Source organism: Triturus cristatus, chromosome 6 (assembly GCF_964204655.1).
Source record: "Triturus cristatus chromosome 6, aTriCri1.1, whole genome shotgun sequence".
NCBI classification, from domain to species: domain Eukaryota; kingdom Metazoa; phylum Chordata; class Amphibia; order Caudata; family Salamandridae; genus Triturus; species Triturus cristatus.
The window spans coordinates 531,348,045-531,368,598 of NC_140589.1; the positions used below are offsets into that span (position 1 = coordinate 531,348,045).

Sequence of the window (20,554 nt, forward strand, 5' to 3'; positions counted from 1 at the left end):
TACTTCATCATTTTAAAAGCATTACATTGGGTGACAAAAATACCCTTAAATATTCCACTAACATCTCATTGGCTTTGTCAAAGTCATCTGTTAGGACACCTGTGCCTTACCAGTAGTCATGTAACCAATTTGTTCAAGTGCATCTATAATTACAATAGGCAATCTAGCAATCAAATCCCAACTCTGTGACCAACTCTACATTTGAGAAAAGCACTTTGATTGATCAAGTATTCTATATAGTAGAGTTATCCAGTTGCAGCTATAAAATGTGCCTTTCAACGTTTGCCCCATTTTTTTTAACCGTACCTACATTTTTAACCCAAGAGAAGGAGCATCTAGTAGTTGAATACAAAATATAAAAGGACTAATGAGGTTGATGAGAAAATGTTTCTCTTTATTGAATCTAAGGAATGTCTAATTCTTTCATTTTCCACGGGGTGCACAAAACTACACACATCACCTTAGTGATGTCTGATATATCATTAATATCATGATTCCAGCAGAGTGCAGGTTGCCTACCTCGTGAAAGTCTTCAGACTCAACAAGGAACCAAATGGGAGCTATTAGAAAAGGGTACAGACGGAGGCACTCGCATTCTTCCAAACTAATGTAGGTAGGCTTTCATCTGTAGTAAGACCTTGTGTTCACAATACAATAATGAGCTTCAGTTAGGCTGACTTAATTTGCATTCATGCCTGCCACTCATTAAATGTTGGCTTGTTTGCAGATCCATACAAATCTTAGAATTTTAAAATCACTGCTATGACACTTCCGTAAGTGTAAAGCCTTTGGCTTGCTGCCATCTCCTCTTCTGAGAGCATTAACATTCTTAAATATTCTACTGTGCAATCAATGAATTGTGCTTCCTACATGTTAGAGTATATGGATTAAGGAATTGCTTTTGCAAGTCAAAATTACACAAATTCTGCCATCGGGACCCACAAACACTTATTTTTTTCAAAGGTAAGTTACATATGTCAGAGCAGTCATGCATTTAGAGGCCTGTTTTCTATTAATGTACTGCTCTGGTTGCATGATTGAAAGAAAGATTACCGGTAATCGTATACTTGATATCAACTCATTAAAAAAAATCTAGATTTTAATTCCAATAATATTTCTAAATGGAATCACATAATAGTACATGCCAGCGTTTATGTTCCTTAATATACCACTATGATTGGAGTATTGTGTAATGAGGCATGTATAAGTTCTGTCATTCTTCCCCATTGCAACATCTGATTCGGATTTCCTTGAGGTAATGTCTCTGGTCGGCTTTCTTTGTACCTGATATTGCTTAGAAAGAGAGTAGCCCTAATTTCAAAATCTGTCATCATATCATCTGCCGCTCCCATGTAATCTTGACTAGTGGCACCAGTTTCTAGTAGTGTGATAACATTGTGATGAAATTCACTCTAAGAGGAAGCAATTATAATGTCCTGGATAGCCACTTTGGGCAAGTATATGGAGTTGGTGGATGTCTTTTTCCTGCAAAAGGACAGTCATATTGACTCAAAACCAGACACTCCACTGTATTCAATAAAATAGTACATGTAAAGTATAATCCCAATGGGCTGTGGTTAATTTTGTTGATGTATTGAAACATCCTTTCCTATGTTGAGCTCTGGACAATAGCAAGATTGTCAGTGTAACAGAGCCAGATCTATTCTTATTAATTTTAATTTTCCATTTCTGAGCCTCCAGCATAGAGTTTTATTTGATGTCCTGAGATTAGATTGGCATAAAACGAGTTCCATGTCTAGCTCATTGCTGTGCCACGTGAGTGCAATTAATTCTCCTGCTTTAAAAGGAGATGGTTTTGTTCAAGGACAATTTGGCTTTGCCAGTGAGGCATCCTTTATGGTAGTGAGCAGGTGCTTTTCCCATCATCTGATCCAGTCACCAGTATTTATTTTTTTTACTTAGCATGTCAATGGTGTAACATAATCCATTAAATGTTTGTCACAATATTTAGACATGTCTCATTCACACAAACCATACTACCTGCTATTGGCCTTCCAGGAGGAGCTATTGGTGATTTGTGGATTTTGGGGCGAAAGTAAATGGTAGGAAACCATTAGAAATGGCTCCTTCCTATCGATATTACCAGTTGTGAGGAAGGATTCAGTCAAGGTCTCTTCATTTAACTTAATATAGCATTTAGTATGCCTCAAAGATATGGCTCCCTAGACATTATCAAAACATTACCACCTTTGTCAGAAGGCATAATATTAATAAAGATATCCATACAAAGAAATTGACTGCTTTAAACACCGGATGTGTAAGACAAGTATGGTTATGTCTCGTAATCCTATCAGTAAATACATTGGAACATTCCTCTCACACTAATGTTTATAAATGTAGAAGTGAATGAATCTTCAATCTGAGAACGAAAGGTACATTTTGATTTGACACCACTGCCAGTTCAAACAGGTGAAATGCCTGTTGAGTACATTATCTCATTTAATTGCATATCTAATTTCATCTCTCCAGGTCATCTAAATTAGCTAAAGGTTCTAAATCATTGAGGAGCAGATTACTGCTAAACGGGGTAATAGTTCTACTTTCATGGGAGTGTGGCTTCAAGTCAAAATAGTCTGCGAGTGAATTTAGATTGTATGTGAAGAAGAAAATAAAGTATCTCAAGCTAATACATTGGTTCCAGATTTTTCAGCCTGTCATTCTTGGGATTCTTTAACTGGATCTGGTTCTTGTCGATGTATGCCCTTTTCTCCTTTCTTTTCCTTCACCCCTCTGCTACCTGATTTCCTTTTGGTTTAACTCAACCGGATTATCATTTTGCCTAAAAAACAAACCAAATAAAACCTGTTTTTTAGTGTTGACAGTATAAACCGACTCCAGTGCTTCTCCTCGATTAATCACTCTTCTTACTACTATACTGTAGGCCTAGAGGAGTTGCCACATACTCAGATCGCTTCCTTTATTTCCCAGGTCTTACCTTGCTCACAGTTAGCAACATCACTCCTGTGCCCAATTTTTCTTTGTACCTATACGGTCACCACCATAGATGAGATTGAGCACGTCTTTGGGAGGGGAATCTCGTTTTTGTCCTCCCCATCTTATGGATCTTCTGCTCACTGCATTGATCAAGAAGATTAAGTTTTCCTTTGCTAACTCTGGGAATGATTTTATACAACTCAGATCGCTCAGAGTGACTTTCTTTCAGAGCAGACCACCTGAAACTGCGACTTGTTTCTACCACTTGCTGCTGTATCAGAATCTGTTCCAGATCTGTACTTTACCCTATTTTTCAATATAAATTATGGCAACATAGGCTTTTGCATTAGTTTTGCTCTCCAGAGAGATGCACAATTCATCCTCACTGGCCATTAACAGTGCATTTTTTCACAGACTTGCGGTGTCTTTGGAAGTGCATCCAAAAATATGTAAAATACATTGTTTCTTTTATTTTAGTGAGGCAAATTTGCTGAGTATAGAAGAAAGCAGTGGGTCCGACAGCCCACGTGATGAACCAAAGGTAAGTACAAAATGTGACTATTGCTATGTTTAACTCAATATGTTGTAATAATGTTTAGTTTCTTAATGTATTATTATTGAAATGTATTCACACAAATTGACACAAACATTGGTTGCAGTACAAATCTTAAAGCAAATGGTGTTATTCCACTGCACTTACTCTTCATGCAAACTGTGTGCCCTTGTTGTTTTTCTTTGTGAGTTTTTTTTTTTTTTTTTTTAAAACCTTTATTTGCAAAAGTCTGGACACAGCTATTCAGCCGACAACCCGGAGGTTCGGCAGCTTCGATAAAGAGGAGCAGAGACGCGTCCGCAATACAGTGAAGGAGGAGTGCAAAGATTCCATTTTTAAATAAACACAAAACACACAACAACCCCCAGCAAGGCAAGAACACTGAATGCCCATGGTGATAGCCCCCCCGGGGAGGCAGGACCCCAATCATCTACCATTTACAGTACTGTGAAAAGAGGAAGAAGGGGGACAGCAGAGGCCAAAGGAGTCCATAACCATACTGAGCTGGAAAGGAGGTTAGGAGGAAAGCTGTTCCTCGGGGGGATCCAAATCAGGGGCAAGACAAATTCCCCCCCTGTATTGATTCCACCGCCCCCAGATGGCGTGCCACTTCCGAGGGCGGCCTCTAGCGCAATATACCGTCTTCTCCCTTAGCATACTCCAGTCCATATTTTCTTTCCACGCAGTCAATGTGGGGGGCCCCACGGATCCCCACAATCGCGCTATATCTCTCTTAGTGACCATGTTACCCAGAGTCACCCATTGGGTCTGCGCCGCATTATGATCAGTGGGCCCCCAGACATTCAGGAGACAACACCGCGCTTCCGGCTGCATAGCAATGCCCGTCACCTCCCCCATCACTGCATGGACTCTCCTCCAGAATTCCGTGATGACACCACATTCCCAAATGATATGCAGGAAAGTACCCACCATACCACATCCCCTCCTGCATAGGCCGTCCTCCGAGAATCCCATGTGAACCAGCCTTGGCCCCGTCACATAAACTCTATGCAGTATTTTAAGCTGCACCAGCCTCAGACGCGCCGGGATCGCAACCTCCTTAGGAGAGGAAACAGCAGACTGCCAATCCTCGTCATCCAGCTCGAGGCCATCCCTAGCCCACTGGTCCCTCAACCCCAGAAGCATATCCGCCCGGACGTTGATCAGTTTCTTATAGATGAGCGAGATCGTGCTCTCGGGCATATGGCCATCAAGGACCCGGTCCTCCAAAGGAGAGGACTCAGGCACCCTCTCACCCTCTATGAGGACTGATCGGAGGGCGTGACGCACCTGAATATAGCGGAAAAACTCAGATGGCCCCAGCTCATACTCCTTCTGCAACTCTTCAAAGGACTTCACCCTCCCCTTAATCAGGACATCACCGACCCTGGAAATGCCGATCAAGTCCCATTTGTCAAAGCCTTTTGTGTGCCAAAGCCTACCCAGTCTCTCAGACTCAAACAGCGGGGTAGTGAGGGTGAGCCTATCCTTCCAGCCCAGCGAGTCAGTTGCCATCTTCCACACAGGCACCGCCACACCAGTGGGCCCCGTGAGGGACGAATCCAGGGACCACGAATACAACGCCCTGTAATAGTTACCACCACGCAGCAACCACCGGTCCATGGCATACCCAGGGCTGAGGGCAGGGCCATAAAACCCATGATTAATCGCACTCAGTTGGGTGGCCCAATAGTACCGTCGGATGTCTGGAAGCGCAATACCCCCGTCGTACCATGGAAGCGTCAACTTTGCAATAGCTATTCGCGGCCGCCCGTCCCACAGCAACGTTCGTTGGAGGCCTTCGACCTCCCGAAAGTAGTTGGCCGGTACCCAATCCAAAGTATTCTGCAGTGCGTAGAGGAACCGGGGAAGAGACATCATTTTGAACAGGGCCGCGCGCCCAACCAGGGAGAGCGGCAGCCTCCGCCAGCCCTCCACATCCCGCCTCAGGCGGGCCAGGGGGGGGAGCAGGTTCCTCTCATATCGCACGGCAGAGTCCATGGAGATAAAGATCCCCAGATACACGAAGCCCTGCTGAGCAACCTGGATGGAACAAGTTTGAGGGATCGGTGGAACCTCGCCACTAAGAACATATAAATACGATTTACTCCAGTTGATAACGAGACCCGAGTTCCTACCGAAAGATGTGAGTACGTCACAGACCACTATGAGTGATTTCTTGGGTGAGGCAAGATACAACAGGATGTCATCAGCATAGAGCGATATACGGTCCTCATGTTCAGGCGACCATCTAAGTCCCCGTATATCCGGGTGCCAGCGTATCCACGCAGCCAGCGGCTCAAGGGCGAGGGCAAACAACAATGGCGACAGGGGACAACCTTGCCGAGTACCCCTCCCAAGCTGAAACGGAGTCGACGCCCGGCCATTTACCACCACACTCGCGAGAGGGCCCTCATACAGCAACCTCACCCAGCTCACAAAACCGTGGCCAAAGCCGAACTTGATCAACACGGCCCACAAATATGCCCATTCCACCATGTCAAAGGCCATCGTGGCATCGAGAGACGCCACAATAGCTGGTTCACGCAGCGTGCCCGCCCTGGCGATTACACCATGAAGGCGCCGAAGATTTAACGCTGTGTTACGGTGCGGGATGAATCCGGATTGATCCGGGTGGACCAAGTCACCGAGTACCCTAATCAACCGGGCCGCCAGGATTTTAGCCAGAATTTTCGGCTCTGCGTTAAGGAGTGAGATAGGCCTATATGAGGCGCACTTATCCCGGGGTTTGCCCTCTTTGTGTATAACCACAATCGTCGCCAGTCGCTGATCCAACGGGAGGGCCCCACTCCCCCGCGCCTCCACGAACATGGCGCGCAGGTGAGGGGCAACCCTATCCGGAAACAGCTTGTACAGGTCGACCGGCAAGCCGTTCGGGCCCGAGGCCTTGCCCGAGTTCAACGCGCGGATAGCCCCCGCCACCTCATCGACCGTTATGTCACCATCTAGTTCGTCCCTATCTATATCAGAGAGACAGGGCAATGCGATATCACGCAGGAGGTCACACGAGTCCTCGGGCGGCCTGTCCGACACTGAGGCATAAACCATACGGAAATAGTCCGAGAAACAATGCACAATCCTCTCAGGTTCCACAATCACCTCTCCCCCCTCTCCTGTCAACTCCGGCACTACTCTATTGACCCGTTCTTTTTTTGTCCAGCCAAGCCAGGAGTTTCCCGGCCTTGTCCCCAACATCATACAGACGGCCCTGCTGTTCCCTACCGAGGGTCTTGGCGGCATTCGTCACCAGGTCCTTATACTCGGATTGCTTCAAGCACAGCTCATGCAGTGAGGCCTCTGTAACCTCCTCCTCCAGCGCTCCCTCCAAAGCCGCGATCTCCTCCTCAACCTGCAAAACCTCGCCATCTCTCCGCCGCTTGGCCGCCACTACAAGGGAGAGGGCTTCCCCTCGCAGCACGGTCTTAAATGCTTCCCACAGCGACACTGCCGAGGCCACGGATCCCTGATTGTCCTTGAAAAAATTATCTACTGTCTTTACCAGCGCGCTGCACATCTTGGGGTCTCGGAAATACCAAGGGTTGATCGGGGCCACCCTTCCCCCTCCCTCTCGACCCAGATCCAGCCTGACCCACACCGGCGAATGGTCAGATATACCACGCGCCATGTGCCTGGCCTCAGACACCAATGAGGCATGCGCAGCCAGTGTGAGTAGGTAGTCAATCCTGGAAAGGCTACCATGCGCCCCGGAGTGGAAAGTGTATTGACTCTGTGTGGGGTGCCGGAGCCTCCAGCAGTCTATCAGGCCAAGCGTATCTAGAAAGTCTGGAAGCCACTTCTGAGCCCCCCCAGTGTCTCTGGGCGGGTATCTATCCAGCAGTCCGGAGCCAACAGCGTTGAAATCACCTCCCACTACAAGCATACCCCCCGGGAGATCCAGCAGGGCCCCACCCAGATCTGTGAACGTGGAGGCCTGCAGGGCCGGCGGGACATAAACCGAAACTAAAACCAAAGTTCTTCCTTCCCACCGCCCCGCCACCGCCACAGACCTCCCCCTATCATCAACAATGGTGGAGTCCACCTCAAATGGTAGTGAGGCTCTGACTAGGATGCCCACACCCCTGGACCCAGAGGAGAATCCCGAATGAGCTATGTATTTATAACCCTTCCTATTCAGGGCAGAGCACGTATTACCTATAAGATGCGTCTCCTGCAGCAGGGCAACATCCGGCAATGACCGTTTCAAGAATTGCAAAACAATCCCACGCTTAATGCGATCCCCCAAACCATTAACATTCCAGCTTATAACACTTAAACCCCTACCCCCCATCCCCAAACGTAAAGAGGCCCACCCCACCCCCGAAGAGCCACCATGGAACAGTCCTGGAAATAGTCACTATGCCTTGCAGAAACAACCCCCCCAACAACAAACCCAAAATCCCGGAAACCCCCCCCACCCTGCACCCCTGCTGCAGCTTACAAAGCCCCCCCCAACTTGCAGTGTGCCTGTCGCCCTACCAAACCCAAAATCTACAAAAAGTACCCTAAGGGAGGAAAGAGCTCCCCTCGTCCTCCCACCACCTCCGTAGTTACTGCAAGTCATTATCTAAAGTCAGTCCGAGTCAGTCCGGTTCCGAAGACATCAACCTTGTTCATCCCGGCCACTGTCCCCGTCTACAGCAGTGTCCTCTTCCGTGCGTCGTCGAGGCAGAGCGTCCAGCCATTCATCCGCCATGGCAGGCGACTCAAAGAAGAATGTTCGGTCTTCAAACACCACTCGTAGTCTGGCAGGGAAGAGCATGGCGTATTTCAGTTCCCTCTCCCAAAGCCTCCTCTTCACCCCCAGGAAGCCCTGCCGCTGCCTCTGCACCTGCTGGGTGAAGTCAGGATAGAAATTCACCGACGCGTTCTGGAAGGGGACCGGGCCCGTTACCCTCGAGGCCTGCAGGATAGCGTCCCGGTCTCGAAAATGAAAGAGCCGGGCGACGATCGGCCTCGGTGTGGCTCCCACCTTGGGCCGCCCACCCGGCACTCTATGGGCCCGCTCAACTGCGAAGAACTTCCCTAGCCCCTTAGGCTGCAGATGATTGAGCACCAAGTCCTCCACGAGCAGGTCCACTGAAGTCTCGTCCGAGGACTCCGGGACCCCGATAACGCGCACGTTGTTGCGCCTGGCCCGGCTCTCGAAGTCCTCTAGCCGACGGGCGGCGAGATCACTCTCGGTCCGCAACTTACGGACCTCGGTCTGCAGGTCCGAGACATCATCGGCGAGGCCCGTGGTCTTGATGTCCAGGGATTTGACCCGTTCATTTGTTTTGCCCAAATCCGCGCGGATCAGATTAACATCCACCAAGATGGTATCCACTTTGTGCGCCAGGGCATCAAACTGTCTCCCAATCGAAGTCTGCAGCCTGTCGAGTGCACCCATGACATCCTGCAGTGAGAGCTCCGGGGCCAAGGGTGAGGCAGTCGTCTGTGTGTCCGGGGACTGGCTCGGTGCACCCGGTGACCCCTTGTGCTGGGCATAGCGGTCCATGTTATTGGCTTGAGTGTAGGCTCCCCGCCTGGTGGCCTTGGGCTTCGGCCGTTCCACCTCCGCTTTGCCCGACATGGTGGGCTCAAGCAAGTCGGTTCAAACAGGACTGCCCTCTCTCAGCGAGAGAGATCAGGAGTGCTCCGTCTTACGATGGGTTGCCAGTGTGGCATGCAGAGCGTCCAAATGATAATAAAGCAGACGCGAGCACTCCCTGGGCTGGGCAGACAAAGGGCGAGAAAGTGAAAGTGAAAGGAGAGGGACCTCCGTCCGGCAGTTCACACCTCGCCTGGCCGCTGTTGTTCAATTAGAGGTCGGGCATCCTGCCAACTCGAGCCCCTGGCATCCCTCGGAGATGGGCCTCAATCTTCCGCCAAGCATAACTCCGGTTCCCGGTGGGCGATTCGACCTCGGGTGGCATCGATCGCCTCCCTGACAAGTCAGCTACACGATGCCATGCATACAAACAGGATTATATACAGGATAGACGACGGAGGGCACGAGGGTCTCGGGAGCTCAAAGCTCACGCGGCCATCTTGGTCAAGCGCTAGGCTCCTCCCCTTGTGAGTTTTTTTTAATTTATTTTTTAAGTTCCCAGTTGATCTATATGTTGGGCGTTGGTGGCTTAACAGCTAAATTCATTATGAACAAATATAACAAAGTCAACATTTTAAGCTCACAAACTCTGTTCTCATCTTAGACCTCATTTTACTTTTTTCATAAGGTTTTGAGATCAATGTTTGCTTCTGTCTTGCACTCCATCTAAGAGCATGTGGACTGGGTCGTCCGGTTATTATCAGCTTGCAAGGGATGGAGACATTCGGAAGGAACCAAGCTGTACCTTACAAATGAGCCCTAAAAAGGACGAAACCAGCCTTGGGTTGCTTCTCTTCGGGTTGGGGAGGAGCTAGCTTGGCAGTTCGGTCTGGACTATTCCTATTGGAACAGGGTCCAGGATGATTTGGTTCCAGACTGAGGTGGGATGGTGTGCAAAATAGGGATCAACTGATGTGCTCCCCGAGTAATTACCAGTGGCTGAGATGAACTAGACCATTTCTTCTATCACTTTTTGAAACACTCAAGTAGAATTTCTGATGGGAACCGCCTTTGCATGCTTCCGTCTAGCACTCCATCCAAGAGCATGGTATTATTATTATTTTTTTTTACTTTGACTTTTTCGTCCAGTAAGAAGAAAAATCTGAAACAAATAAACAGCGTGCATACCTTATAAACATTGCCATTATTGTTTATTATTTCCCATGCTATCCACACGCCTCTTGTGAGCATGCATAAAGCAATTCAATTCCAACACATTACAGTTCTGGGTTATATGTCCCACCTCACTGCGTGGCATTATTTGGACGATATGTGATATCTGAGTGTGCAAATCAGAACCCGTATTCCACTGCAATATTTCTATATGATCTGGTGTTTCACAACTCAATAATAAAGAAATGGATATAGAGATGTTCTCTTATTTAGAGGACCAGTCCGACCATTCTCGCCCTCTGTCTCTTACACCCAACAGGTAGTTATGCAACAGATCCCAAATGTCTCTGGGTTTAGATCGGTGAGGTAACAGTTTAGCATATTTGGTCAGTTAGTCCTTTCAATAAATGAAGTCTGTCACCCATTTCTTAAATTTGGCAACAATCTCCTGTCCCCACCTGTAGGCATTTTTAGGTCTCGCCTGAGCCAGCGCAAGCGTTCACATGAGCGTGCACGTGCGCTGCCTCCATCTGCCTCCCTTCCAGTGCGATCACTGCTGCGCGCGCACCACTCGCGTGCTTACCACAGAGCGTGTCCCCGCTTTGATCGCGATCACTTTCGCTTTCATTGTGATTACTTTTGCGGCCGTTACTTTCACAGCCGCGCTGCCAATGCTTGTTTTCTTTGCAAGTTAGGAAAGGCCTCACAGCAAGAAGAGAATAAACCTCATGACTACTAAAACATTTGCTCAAATCTCATCAAATGTTGTCATTTCATGGTCTGAATTCAGATGGGCACTTGCACTGAGTTGTGTTGTAGAGGTACTGTCACATCCTGCCGTTCATTTGTGAAAGGGGAGAAGGAAGCAGAGTTTGCCAGCACGCAGACACACTCAAACTTTTTTTTTTTTTTTAAAGAGGCACTCTTTTCTATTTGCAAACTAGCCCATGCCCTTTAAAGTGAGTGGTGTGATTAGACTGTAACATCACTTCTGGTAACGTCACGCCACATGAGGGCATTGCATACTGCCTTTGTTCATTATTACTTCCACTATGTAGTTTAGGACTTGTGCCGTGTGGGCATAAAGTCATTCTAAAGTCCGGTGGAGCATAGAATTTCTTTGCCCTGCTGCCAGTAGCCAGATCCCATGTGCAGCTTCAGGTACTGTGAGTTCCCTGCAGCCAGACCTAAAAGAATAAAATCCAGTAATTACCTGACAAGAGAGACAAAAGAAAGCAGACCTTTTTCTAATAGTCCTGCTGCTTGACAGTGGTTGTTGATCAGTGTAGGTATGGATGTATTAACACACAGTACCCAGTATGAAGCCTGGTTTTGTGTGCAATGCCAGGGCTGAGTAGCCATATCAAATACATTCCAGGAAATACACTGCTGCCCCTTTATTAGTTCTCAGTTATCTGTTCTAGCAGTGTTCTGTACGAGGGGATGTAGCTCTGGGTTCGATCCCCAGCATCCTCACTCTGTTTTGAGTGCTCGCAGTAAACCTTTTTTGACCCCGCAAGTTCATGATGAGAATTACTTGTCTGTCGTCTCCATCTAACCATGCACGTGCGCACACGCGATATGACCCATAAAATGCAAAAACTGCCCTCAAACTTGTTTTGCACTCAGTCATTTACACCCAGAGGTGCAGCTGATCGCCAAGACTAAAGACATTAGTTACACCTGGAGCTGTAGAGGTGAAGCTGATGGGCAAGGCTCAGGTAGGCTCAGAGTAGCCTGGTCAGTAAGATTGGAAGAGGGAGGGGTGGCTGACCTTCAGATTTTCCGACAATGAGGCTGGCATATAATGTTTAACAAGCATTGGCATTGCCAATAGGTCTCACCTTTGGGACCTTATAAGTGTTTAGCCATGCAACAGTTGATGCTGTTGTACCAATGATATTGTGCTGCATAACTAAATACTTATAAGGTTCCAAAGGCGAGACCTATTGGCTATGCCACTGCTTGTTAAGTTTGCCAGAAGGCAGCCCAGTGCTTCTTTCCTGAAGCCTGCTTCAACCTTCCCCGTGTGTCCCAAGAGGGCCATAAGTGGAGCGAGTGGCAGTTCCAGACCTATCATGGCAGCAGGAGCCGTGGAACTGTCTCTCCAGTATGTTTGTATAGGGTCACATGTCCAAGCGAGATGAAGGGAATCTGCTCCTGCCATTCCGCACCGAGAGCCAGTGACGGCTCGCCGAGGGAGTGCGGTGGGGCGGGGTAGGGGCAGGGTAGGGGGTAGTAAACTCTGGCATACCGTGGAATGGAGTTAAGTAAATAAATAAAACGATTTACATTGCGTGCGCTGCATCGCCGAGGGCAATGCAGCGCGCGCAATGTAATTTTTAAAATTTATTTATTTACTCAACTCCGTTCTGCCGTACGCTGGAGTTAACTACTGACCCCCCACCCTGGCCCTTCACCCCGCAGCACTTCCTCGGCGAGCCGCCACTGCCGAGAGCAGTTATCATTGGGGCAAAGATGATAGCGGTGAAGTCTGATTGGAGTATAATACATTCTGATGAGGAATTTATAATTAATTATGCAAAGTTTACTGCTAGATGCAGTCAGTCCTGTCTGGATACATCAAAATTGCCATCGGTCATCTGGGAGAAAAGCTCCTATATTTTTATCACCGGGTGCTACCTGTCCTGACATGCAAGATGCCTCCAGCTGAGCCATATGATACAAGAGGGAAACATTAATGATACCCGATATGAACACTGGGGAACAGGGGCCATATAGCCTTGCTCGATTGCCAGATGTGGTAGCAAAGGAGTGGGGTTGTACCAGTGGATAACATAGTGCGCTTGGGTGCACAGGTAGCACAATTCCATTTCTGGCGCTTCAGAGAATGGCAGTGTGAGGGTGTCCCACTAGATACGCAATTGTTTACCAGCCCAAGCTAGTTGCATCATCTGCTTTTTAAGTGATTTGAAGAAGTGTTGTCCCTGCAGTAGAGGGATATTGAGGAATAAATATAATTTTGTTTGCCAGCATTACCATTTTCATAAGCGCAAGGCGTCCCTCCAATGACCAAGGCAGAAAAATCCAGCGCGTGCTACTATCAGTGATGTTGGATAGTGCAGTACCCTAATTTACTTTAATAATCTCCTCTCAACACTACTACCCCTATATGTGTGTTCAGAGTTGCACCATTTCAAGGGAAAGTCTGGGATGAATGGTTATGTGGGTGGTGCAAGGGGGGAGTAGATTGGATATTTTCCGATTCATTTAGATACCAGATAGCCCTTTAAACCGGATGATTTCGCGGAGCACCCCATTCTGTAGATCTTTCAAATAGAGGGCGATGTCATCTGCATATAGTGCGACTAATATATGTCTAGAGAGGTAGGGGATTGCATGTTCTTGGTGGGGTTGGCAGAGTTTTGCAGCCAGGGGCTCCATTGCCAAGGAAAAAAGTAACAGTGATAGTGGGCAACCCTGCTGGGCTCGTCTAGTGATGTTGAATGGAGCTGAGAGTGAACCATTAATCCTAACCCTTGCATTAGTGAGTTTAGGAGAGGTATTCATGTAAAAAAAGATTGCGGGATTCCCATCTGATGGTGGACGGTAATTAAAAATCCCATTCCAGAGAATCAAAGGCTTTGGTGGCCTCAAGGAAAGCTCCCACAGTAGCTAGGTCGGGATTGATACTGTGTAACAGAGCAAATGTATGTAAATTGTGAGACTTGGCTTGATCAGGTTCAAAGTACGATTGGACTGGTCTAACTAGGAACCTCATGAGGAGGGCAAGTCGGGTGGCAAGTATTTTTGTAAAACATTCAACATCGCAATTGATAAGAGACAATGTACTGTAAGAATCACACCTAGTAGAGCAATAATCATAGCTTCTCTCATGGATGGGGGGAGTAGGCCATTCGTCTTAACTTGTTTTTTGTAAATCTTTTTTTATTAAACAGCCTCGACATAAAGGTACAAATTCACAGTCAATTGAGGGTTACAGTGAAATCAGGTTACATACAATACAACAACATAATTACATTGAAAGTCTCGGGGATGAGGGATCATCATCAGCCTCAAGGGGAGGGGTACATATCTCGCCCCGGTATGTATTCCAGGGGGCCCAAACCTTGGACCATTTGAGGGGGCAACCCCGGGCCAAATAGACTGTTTTCTCTCTTAGCATACACCAGTCAAGATCTCGCTCCCAAGCTATGACCATAGGCAGGTGCGGGGCTCCCCAGAGCTGGGCAATATTTCTCTTGGCGATCATGCAGCCATGTGTGACCCATTTCGTAGTATAAGTGGTGAGAGCGGTAGGTTCCCAGATGTTAAGGAGGCACCTGGGCGCTTCCGGTCTGATTTCCACCCCCAACACTTCTCTCATGACCGTGTGGATGTTGCGCCAGTATTCCTGGATTTGCTCACAGTGCCATAGTATGTGTATGAATGTGCCCAATTGTGTGCATCCCCTCCTACAAGAGCCATCTGTCAGTCCACCCATATGCACCAGTTGGGGACCAGTTACGTAAATTCTATGAAGGATCTTTAGCTGCACCAGTCGCGCTGGGATAGCAACCGTTTTAGGAGAGGAGACCGCTTCCTGCCAGGTTTCATCATCTAATTCTATCCTGTCCTCAGTCCATTTGTCTCGCAGTTTCAATAGGGGGTTGTCGATATTGTTAATGAGTTTGCGATATGTTAGGGAAATAGCCCTGTCAGGCTGGTGGCCATAGATTAATCTGTCCTCTAGTGGGGAGTTGTCTGGTGGAGTCAAGTCATCGGGAATTGCTGTTTGCAGCGAGTGTCTGATTTGGAGGTATCGATAATATTCTGAGTCTGCCAGGGCATACTGAGTTTGTAGAGTGTCTAAGGGTTTTACACCCCCAGCACACTAATGGTCTTTGACATGGGAAATGCCTATTAAAGCCCCTTGAGTTTCTCATATAGCCAAGTTTCTGTGAGTCCCACAGAGGTGTGGCAAGAGTCAGCTTGTTTTGCCAGCCTAGTGATTTAGTAGCAGTGCCAAATTTTAACTGTGTGGTCAGTGGGGCAGGTGAGTGGGTATTTGGTTGGTGTTGAATATAGCGCCATCAAAAAGGTCCCGGTGGGTAAAACCCAGCGATCCATAAGGAACCCCGGGTTATCAGGGCGGCCACATGTACAATGGTTGATAGCTGTTAGATGAGCAGCCCAATAATATTTTTTAATATCGGGCAAGCCGATTCCTCCATCATACCAGCTAAGTGCCAGCTTTTTTATAGCAATACGTGGTCTCCCTCCCCATAGGAGGTCTCTCAAGAGCACTTCTTTAAAATGAGTTTGGGATAAGGTCGGCCGAATTCTGCGGTGCGTACAGAAAACGGGGCAGGGACATCATTTTAAATAATGCAATTTTGCCCAATAGTGAGAGCAGGAGTGACTTCCAGTGTTTTATGTCGCTTTTGAGCCGCTGTAATGGGGGGAGCAGATTGTGGGCGTATCGGACTGAGGGGTCTAGAGAGATAAATATGCCTAAGTATTTGAAGCCTTCTGAGACTACTGGAATCGGGCATTTTCGGGGTAGAGGGGGAGATGTCCCCCATAGGACATACAGAAGTGATTTTTGCCAATTGACGCGAAACCCAGAATACCTGCCAAATATATCCAATATGTCAAAAGCTGCTATTCGGGATCTCTTCGGGGATGTAAGATAAAGGAGAATATCGTCCACGTATAGGGATTTCTGGTCCTCCTAGTCCGCCGACCAAAGCATGCCGCGGATCATTACATCTTTTCGGATCCACGCTGCAAGTGGTTCAAGGGCCAAAGCCAACAGTAAGGGAGAAAGGGGGTACCCCTGACGGGTCCCTCGGCTGAGTATAAAGGGCTCTGACTTCCTGTTGTTCACAACTATCTGAGCCATCGGCGCGCTGTACAACAGTCGTACCCAGCGGCAGAAATTCGGCCCAAATCCTAGTTTGACAAGTACTGCAAAAAGATAAGGCCACTCCATTGTACCGAAAGCCATAGTGGCATCTAGGGAAACTATAATGGCATCCTCACGTATCGTCGGTACTCTGCCCAGGACTCCGTGCAGTCTTCGCAGGTTGAGAGCAGTGTTTCTTTTGGGCATGAACCCCGACTGATCTGGATGGACTAGATCACCTATCACCTTTATCAGCCTAGTGGCTAGTACTTTAGCTAGAATTTTGGGTTCCGCTTTCAGCAGCGATATAGGTCGATAGGAGGTGCACTCCATTTTGGGTCTCCCTTCCTTGTGGATTGTGACTATAGTGGCAATCCTCTGGTCATATGGCATTGAGCCCTGCTTAAGGCTGTCCTCGAACATAGATTTGAGATCGGGGGCCAAGTTATCTGGCCGAAGTTTGTAAAGCTCAATTGGAATGCCTGTGGGGCCCAGAGCTTTCCCGGAGCGTAACGTTCTTATAGCTGTTCTCATCAGCAGTTAGTGCACTGTCCATAAATGTATGGTCTGAGTCTGATAGCTTCGGGAGAGAGATGTCTTCAATAAGATCAGTAAAGTCTGATTCAGGGTATGGTGCCACCGAGCTATATACAGTTTGGAAGTGAGCTGCAAAGTGGTTAGTTTTAACTTGGGGGTCCGTCACTGGGAACCCATCAGTTCCCTTAATTTCTGGCACGAGCCTGCTGGCCTGCTCCCTCTTGTCTAACCACGCGAGCAATTTGCCAGCCTTATCACCCCAGTCATATATCCGTCCCAGCTAATCCTGTCACAGTAGTTTGGCACGGTCGGTGTCTGACGCCCGGTATTTATCCTGGCGCAGACGGAGGGAGTGAAGGGCTTCAGGTGTGGCGTCAGGGTTAACATCCTGTTCTAGTCGGTAAAGCTCCTGTTCTATGTCGGAGATTTCTTTCATCCTATTTTTTTTGGAACCTGCCACCAAGGAAAGGGCCTGCCCTCTGACCAGCGTTTTGATAGCTTCCCACAATATTTGAGGGGGCTAAACTGTGTGTTAGTTCTCCAAAAAATAGTCATCAATGGTTTTGATTAGGCCTTTCCGTATTTTGTGGTTCTTTTGGTACCAGGGTTTTTTTGGGGCAACCCGTCCCACCTGTGTATGGTCTAGAACTATATGACCCCACAGAGGGGAATGATCGGAAATACCTCTGGCCAGGTGGCGGATTTCATGAATATCAGTGATTTGTGAAGCCGGGACAAGTATGTAATCAAGGCGGGATAGGCTGTTATGCGCCCCTGAATGGAAGGTGTGCTGTATCTTATCTGGATTGTATGTCCTCCAGCCATCTGTTGGCCCCATCGCTTCTAAGAAATTGGAGAATGCATGCGCGACTTGGGGGGTTGTGCGAGGGGGGTACCTATCTAGAGCACCTGACACTATTGAATTAAAGTCACCTCCGAGCACCAGGTGTCCGTCAGGCAACTTCAAGAGTTCAGCACTTAAGTCAGTGAATGTTATGCCCTTCATCCCCGGAGGAGCGTATATTGACATAAAGGTGATTAGCCTGCCCTCCCAAGAGCCTGTGATTCCAACAGATTTGCCCCGGTCATCTACATGTGTGGAGGTGAGTGAGAAAGGAAATGACTTTTTTTGCATGATGCCTACTCCCCTAGAGCTAGAAGTGAAGCCCGCGTGGGTCACCATGGAGTATCCCCATCTGTGCATTGCTTTGCATGTGTTACCAATGAGGTGTGTTATTTGGAATAACACAATGTCCGGTGATAGTCTCCCAATATACTGCAACACAACACTTCTCTTGATCTTGTCCCCCAGTTCGTTAACATTCCAACTTAAAATTTTGACTTCCTTGTTACACTGTACTCCCATTGATAGTTAGGCAGGTCCCCACTAGCGGGGTTACGTTTATATATCATACCGTCGAGATAATACAAAGAAACAACAAACAAAATATAAAACGGTCCCTCCCAACACCCCCCCCCCCCACCATGCTCCCCTGCACTCTGGGCTCAGAACTGCCCATGTTACTTAAATGCGGAGTGCCTGTCGCCCAACTATTCTACTGAAAGAAAAAAAAACACTGGGGAGGCCTCAGAGCCCTGTTGGCCCCCCCCCCCCTCCTACAGTCACAGGTTATCGATGCAGAACATGCCAGATATTCAGGTCATCAAGTATGAAAGTTCCCAAGACGTCGGTATAGAGTTCAACATCAGCATGGCCGAGTGTTGGTGGCTCGAGTTGCATCAACGGTGAAAGCAAAATGATCGAAGTCAGCAAAGGCCCCTCCATGTGAGTTCGTTGCGCAAGTCAATTGTCAGTGGATTTCTTTTCCGGTGAAGTTCTAAGGCTGTCCAGCCAGTCAGATGTCACCTCCGGGAGGTCAAAGAAGCGAGTTTTTCCATCAAGTTCAACTCGTAAGTGTGCTGGGAAGTCATGGCGTGCTTGAGACCTTTGTCCCTCAACCTGCGCTTAACATTAAGGAAGGATCGTCTCCGCATCTGCACTGCTCGGGTGAAGTCGGGGAAGAAAGTGATTTCCGAGTTGTCTAGGTGGATCGGAGAAGCGACCCTCGCCGCCTTAGTCTTTACTTCTTGAAATACAGATTTTAGGATAGAGAGCAATGTGCCGGTGTATGATTTGTAAAAATCTGCAGGCAGACCATGAGGCTCAGAGGCCTTGCCGGACTCCATCTACAAGATCTCCTTACTAATCTCATCTCCTTAAATATTTGCTGCAAGGAAGTTTCTGTGAATGTTACTTAGCTAGGCCAGCGTCACGTCATCCAGATAAGCATCAGCATCTGCGTGTTTCAGACTGCTTGTCATGTACAGGGAGCCATAAAATCGGGAGAATGTATGTAGGATTCTGTGGTGATGTCATGTAATTAAAGAGTTGCAAGAACTCTCATATGTCATTTAGAGTGTACGGGACCACATGGTTCCAGGTGTTCCAAGATTGACAGTTTCGACCTGTGCCTTGGCTGTAACGGGGGCGGCTCTCTGTATCACCGATTAAACTACATTTCAAGTGTACCTGTTTCATCCCACTTCATTTCATTTGGCGACAGACGATGGGATACGACTTCACAGCGAGCTCACTACAGATCAAATTTGATGCGAGTGTTTTCAAGTCACCTAAGCATCGCATCAATTGACTTTCTTGTATTCATCGCTTCCATTGAACAAGAGGTATTTCTGAAGTACTATTGCCGAAGCCAACTGTGAGTAATTTTTTTTTTAACTTCAAGGCACACGCACACATCGTAAACGTATACAGAGAGCCGCCGTGCCCTTTCATCACTTAAAAAAAGCTGATCACTTCGAGTTCTGGGCTTTATTCATTCACTGTATACGCTGGTACTGCGAGGATTAACATCATATCACGGGAGCGTTTTCCGGACATAATTGGGTCATACACGCGCGTTTTACCTCGTAGTCAAACGAAGCGTTTACCGGACATAATTGAATTATATGCACGCGCCACTCCGCGCGCTTTACCTCGAGCTTCAGTGAAGCGGAAAAGCGTCTCTTCGTGTCTCGCTCGCTCCTGGAATTATTGATGTGCGTTCATTGCAGTTTTCCTTTTCCTCTATGACGTGACGCGCTATCTGTACGCATCATCACGTGGTTGCCCTGGGAAACGCAGCGTTCGTGTCAAAAGGAGTCTTCAAAGCTTTATCAATTGAATAAATGAATCTACGCTGACACACTCAGCTTTCGTGTGTCAAATTCAAATATTACTGCATCGCTGACACACTCAGCACATACATTCAAATCTAATCCTGCTGTCAATTTTGTTTCATCGCTGACACACTCAGCATTTGCGTGTCAATCTTATCTTTAAATTCAATTTTAACGCTGACACGCTCAGCTTTGAACATATTTCCAATTTTTGTCATATAACTTCACTGGCACGCACAGCATTTTGTGGATTTATAAACAGATAACATTGGAAACCATAATTTGATTATAACTCAATACTACCATCTGGTGGCCAAATTGATTATTGCATTATTGTTCGTTTTTAACAGAGGCATTCTTTATTGGAATTTTAAGGTCCACTCATTTTCATTATTGTTCTTTATTCTCTTTTATTCACGTATTTTTCTCTTGTTAATTTTTTTTTTTTTTTTTTTTTTAGTTTTTCTCTATTCTTAACATTAACATGCAGAGTGTTACACCTCCTGCACCGTTCTTACAAGAACCTGGGGAGCCTCAATTGGAATGGAAACTGTGGATTAGATCTTTTAAGGCATATCTAGGTGCAATCGATGGCCAACGGTACAGACCGGAAAGAAAAAAAAAACCTTATGTACTATCATCTAGGAGTTGAAGGTCAAAATGTTTTTGACCATTTGCCTCCTCTCGATCCACCTGAAGGTGAAGATCCAGACGAATTCGAATCGGCAGTAATGGGAATAGA

At 47.3% G+C, this 20,554-nt stretch overlaps 1 protein-coding gene across 2 annotated transcripts in view; it reads left to right on the forward strand.

The window, feature by feature from the left end:
- SENP6 (SUMO specific peptidase 6) overlaps positions 1-20,554 on the forward strand; it is a 755,486-nt gene that overhangs the window by 111,743 nt on the left and 623,189 nt on the right. For both annotated transcript variants that reach the window (XM_085610971.1, XM_085610972.1), the window contains one exon: positions 3,433-3,496. In XM_085610971.1, coding sequence (XP_085467097.1) covers positions 3,433-3,496 — 64 coding nt within the window. The remainder of the gene's footprint in view (positions 1-3,432; positions 3,497-20,554) is intronic.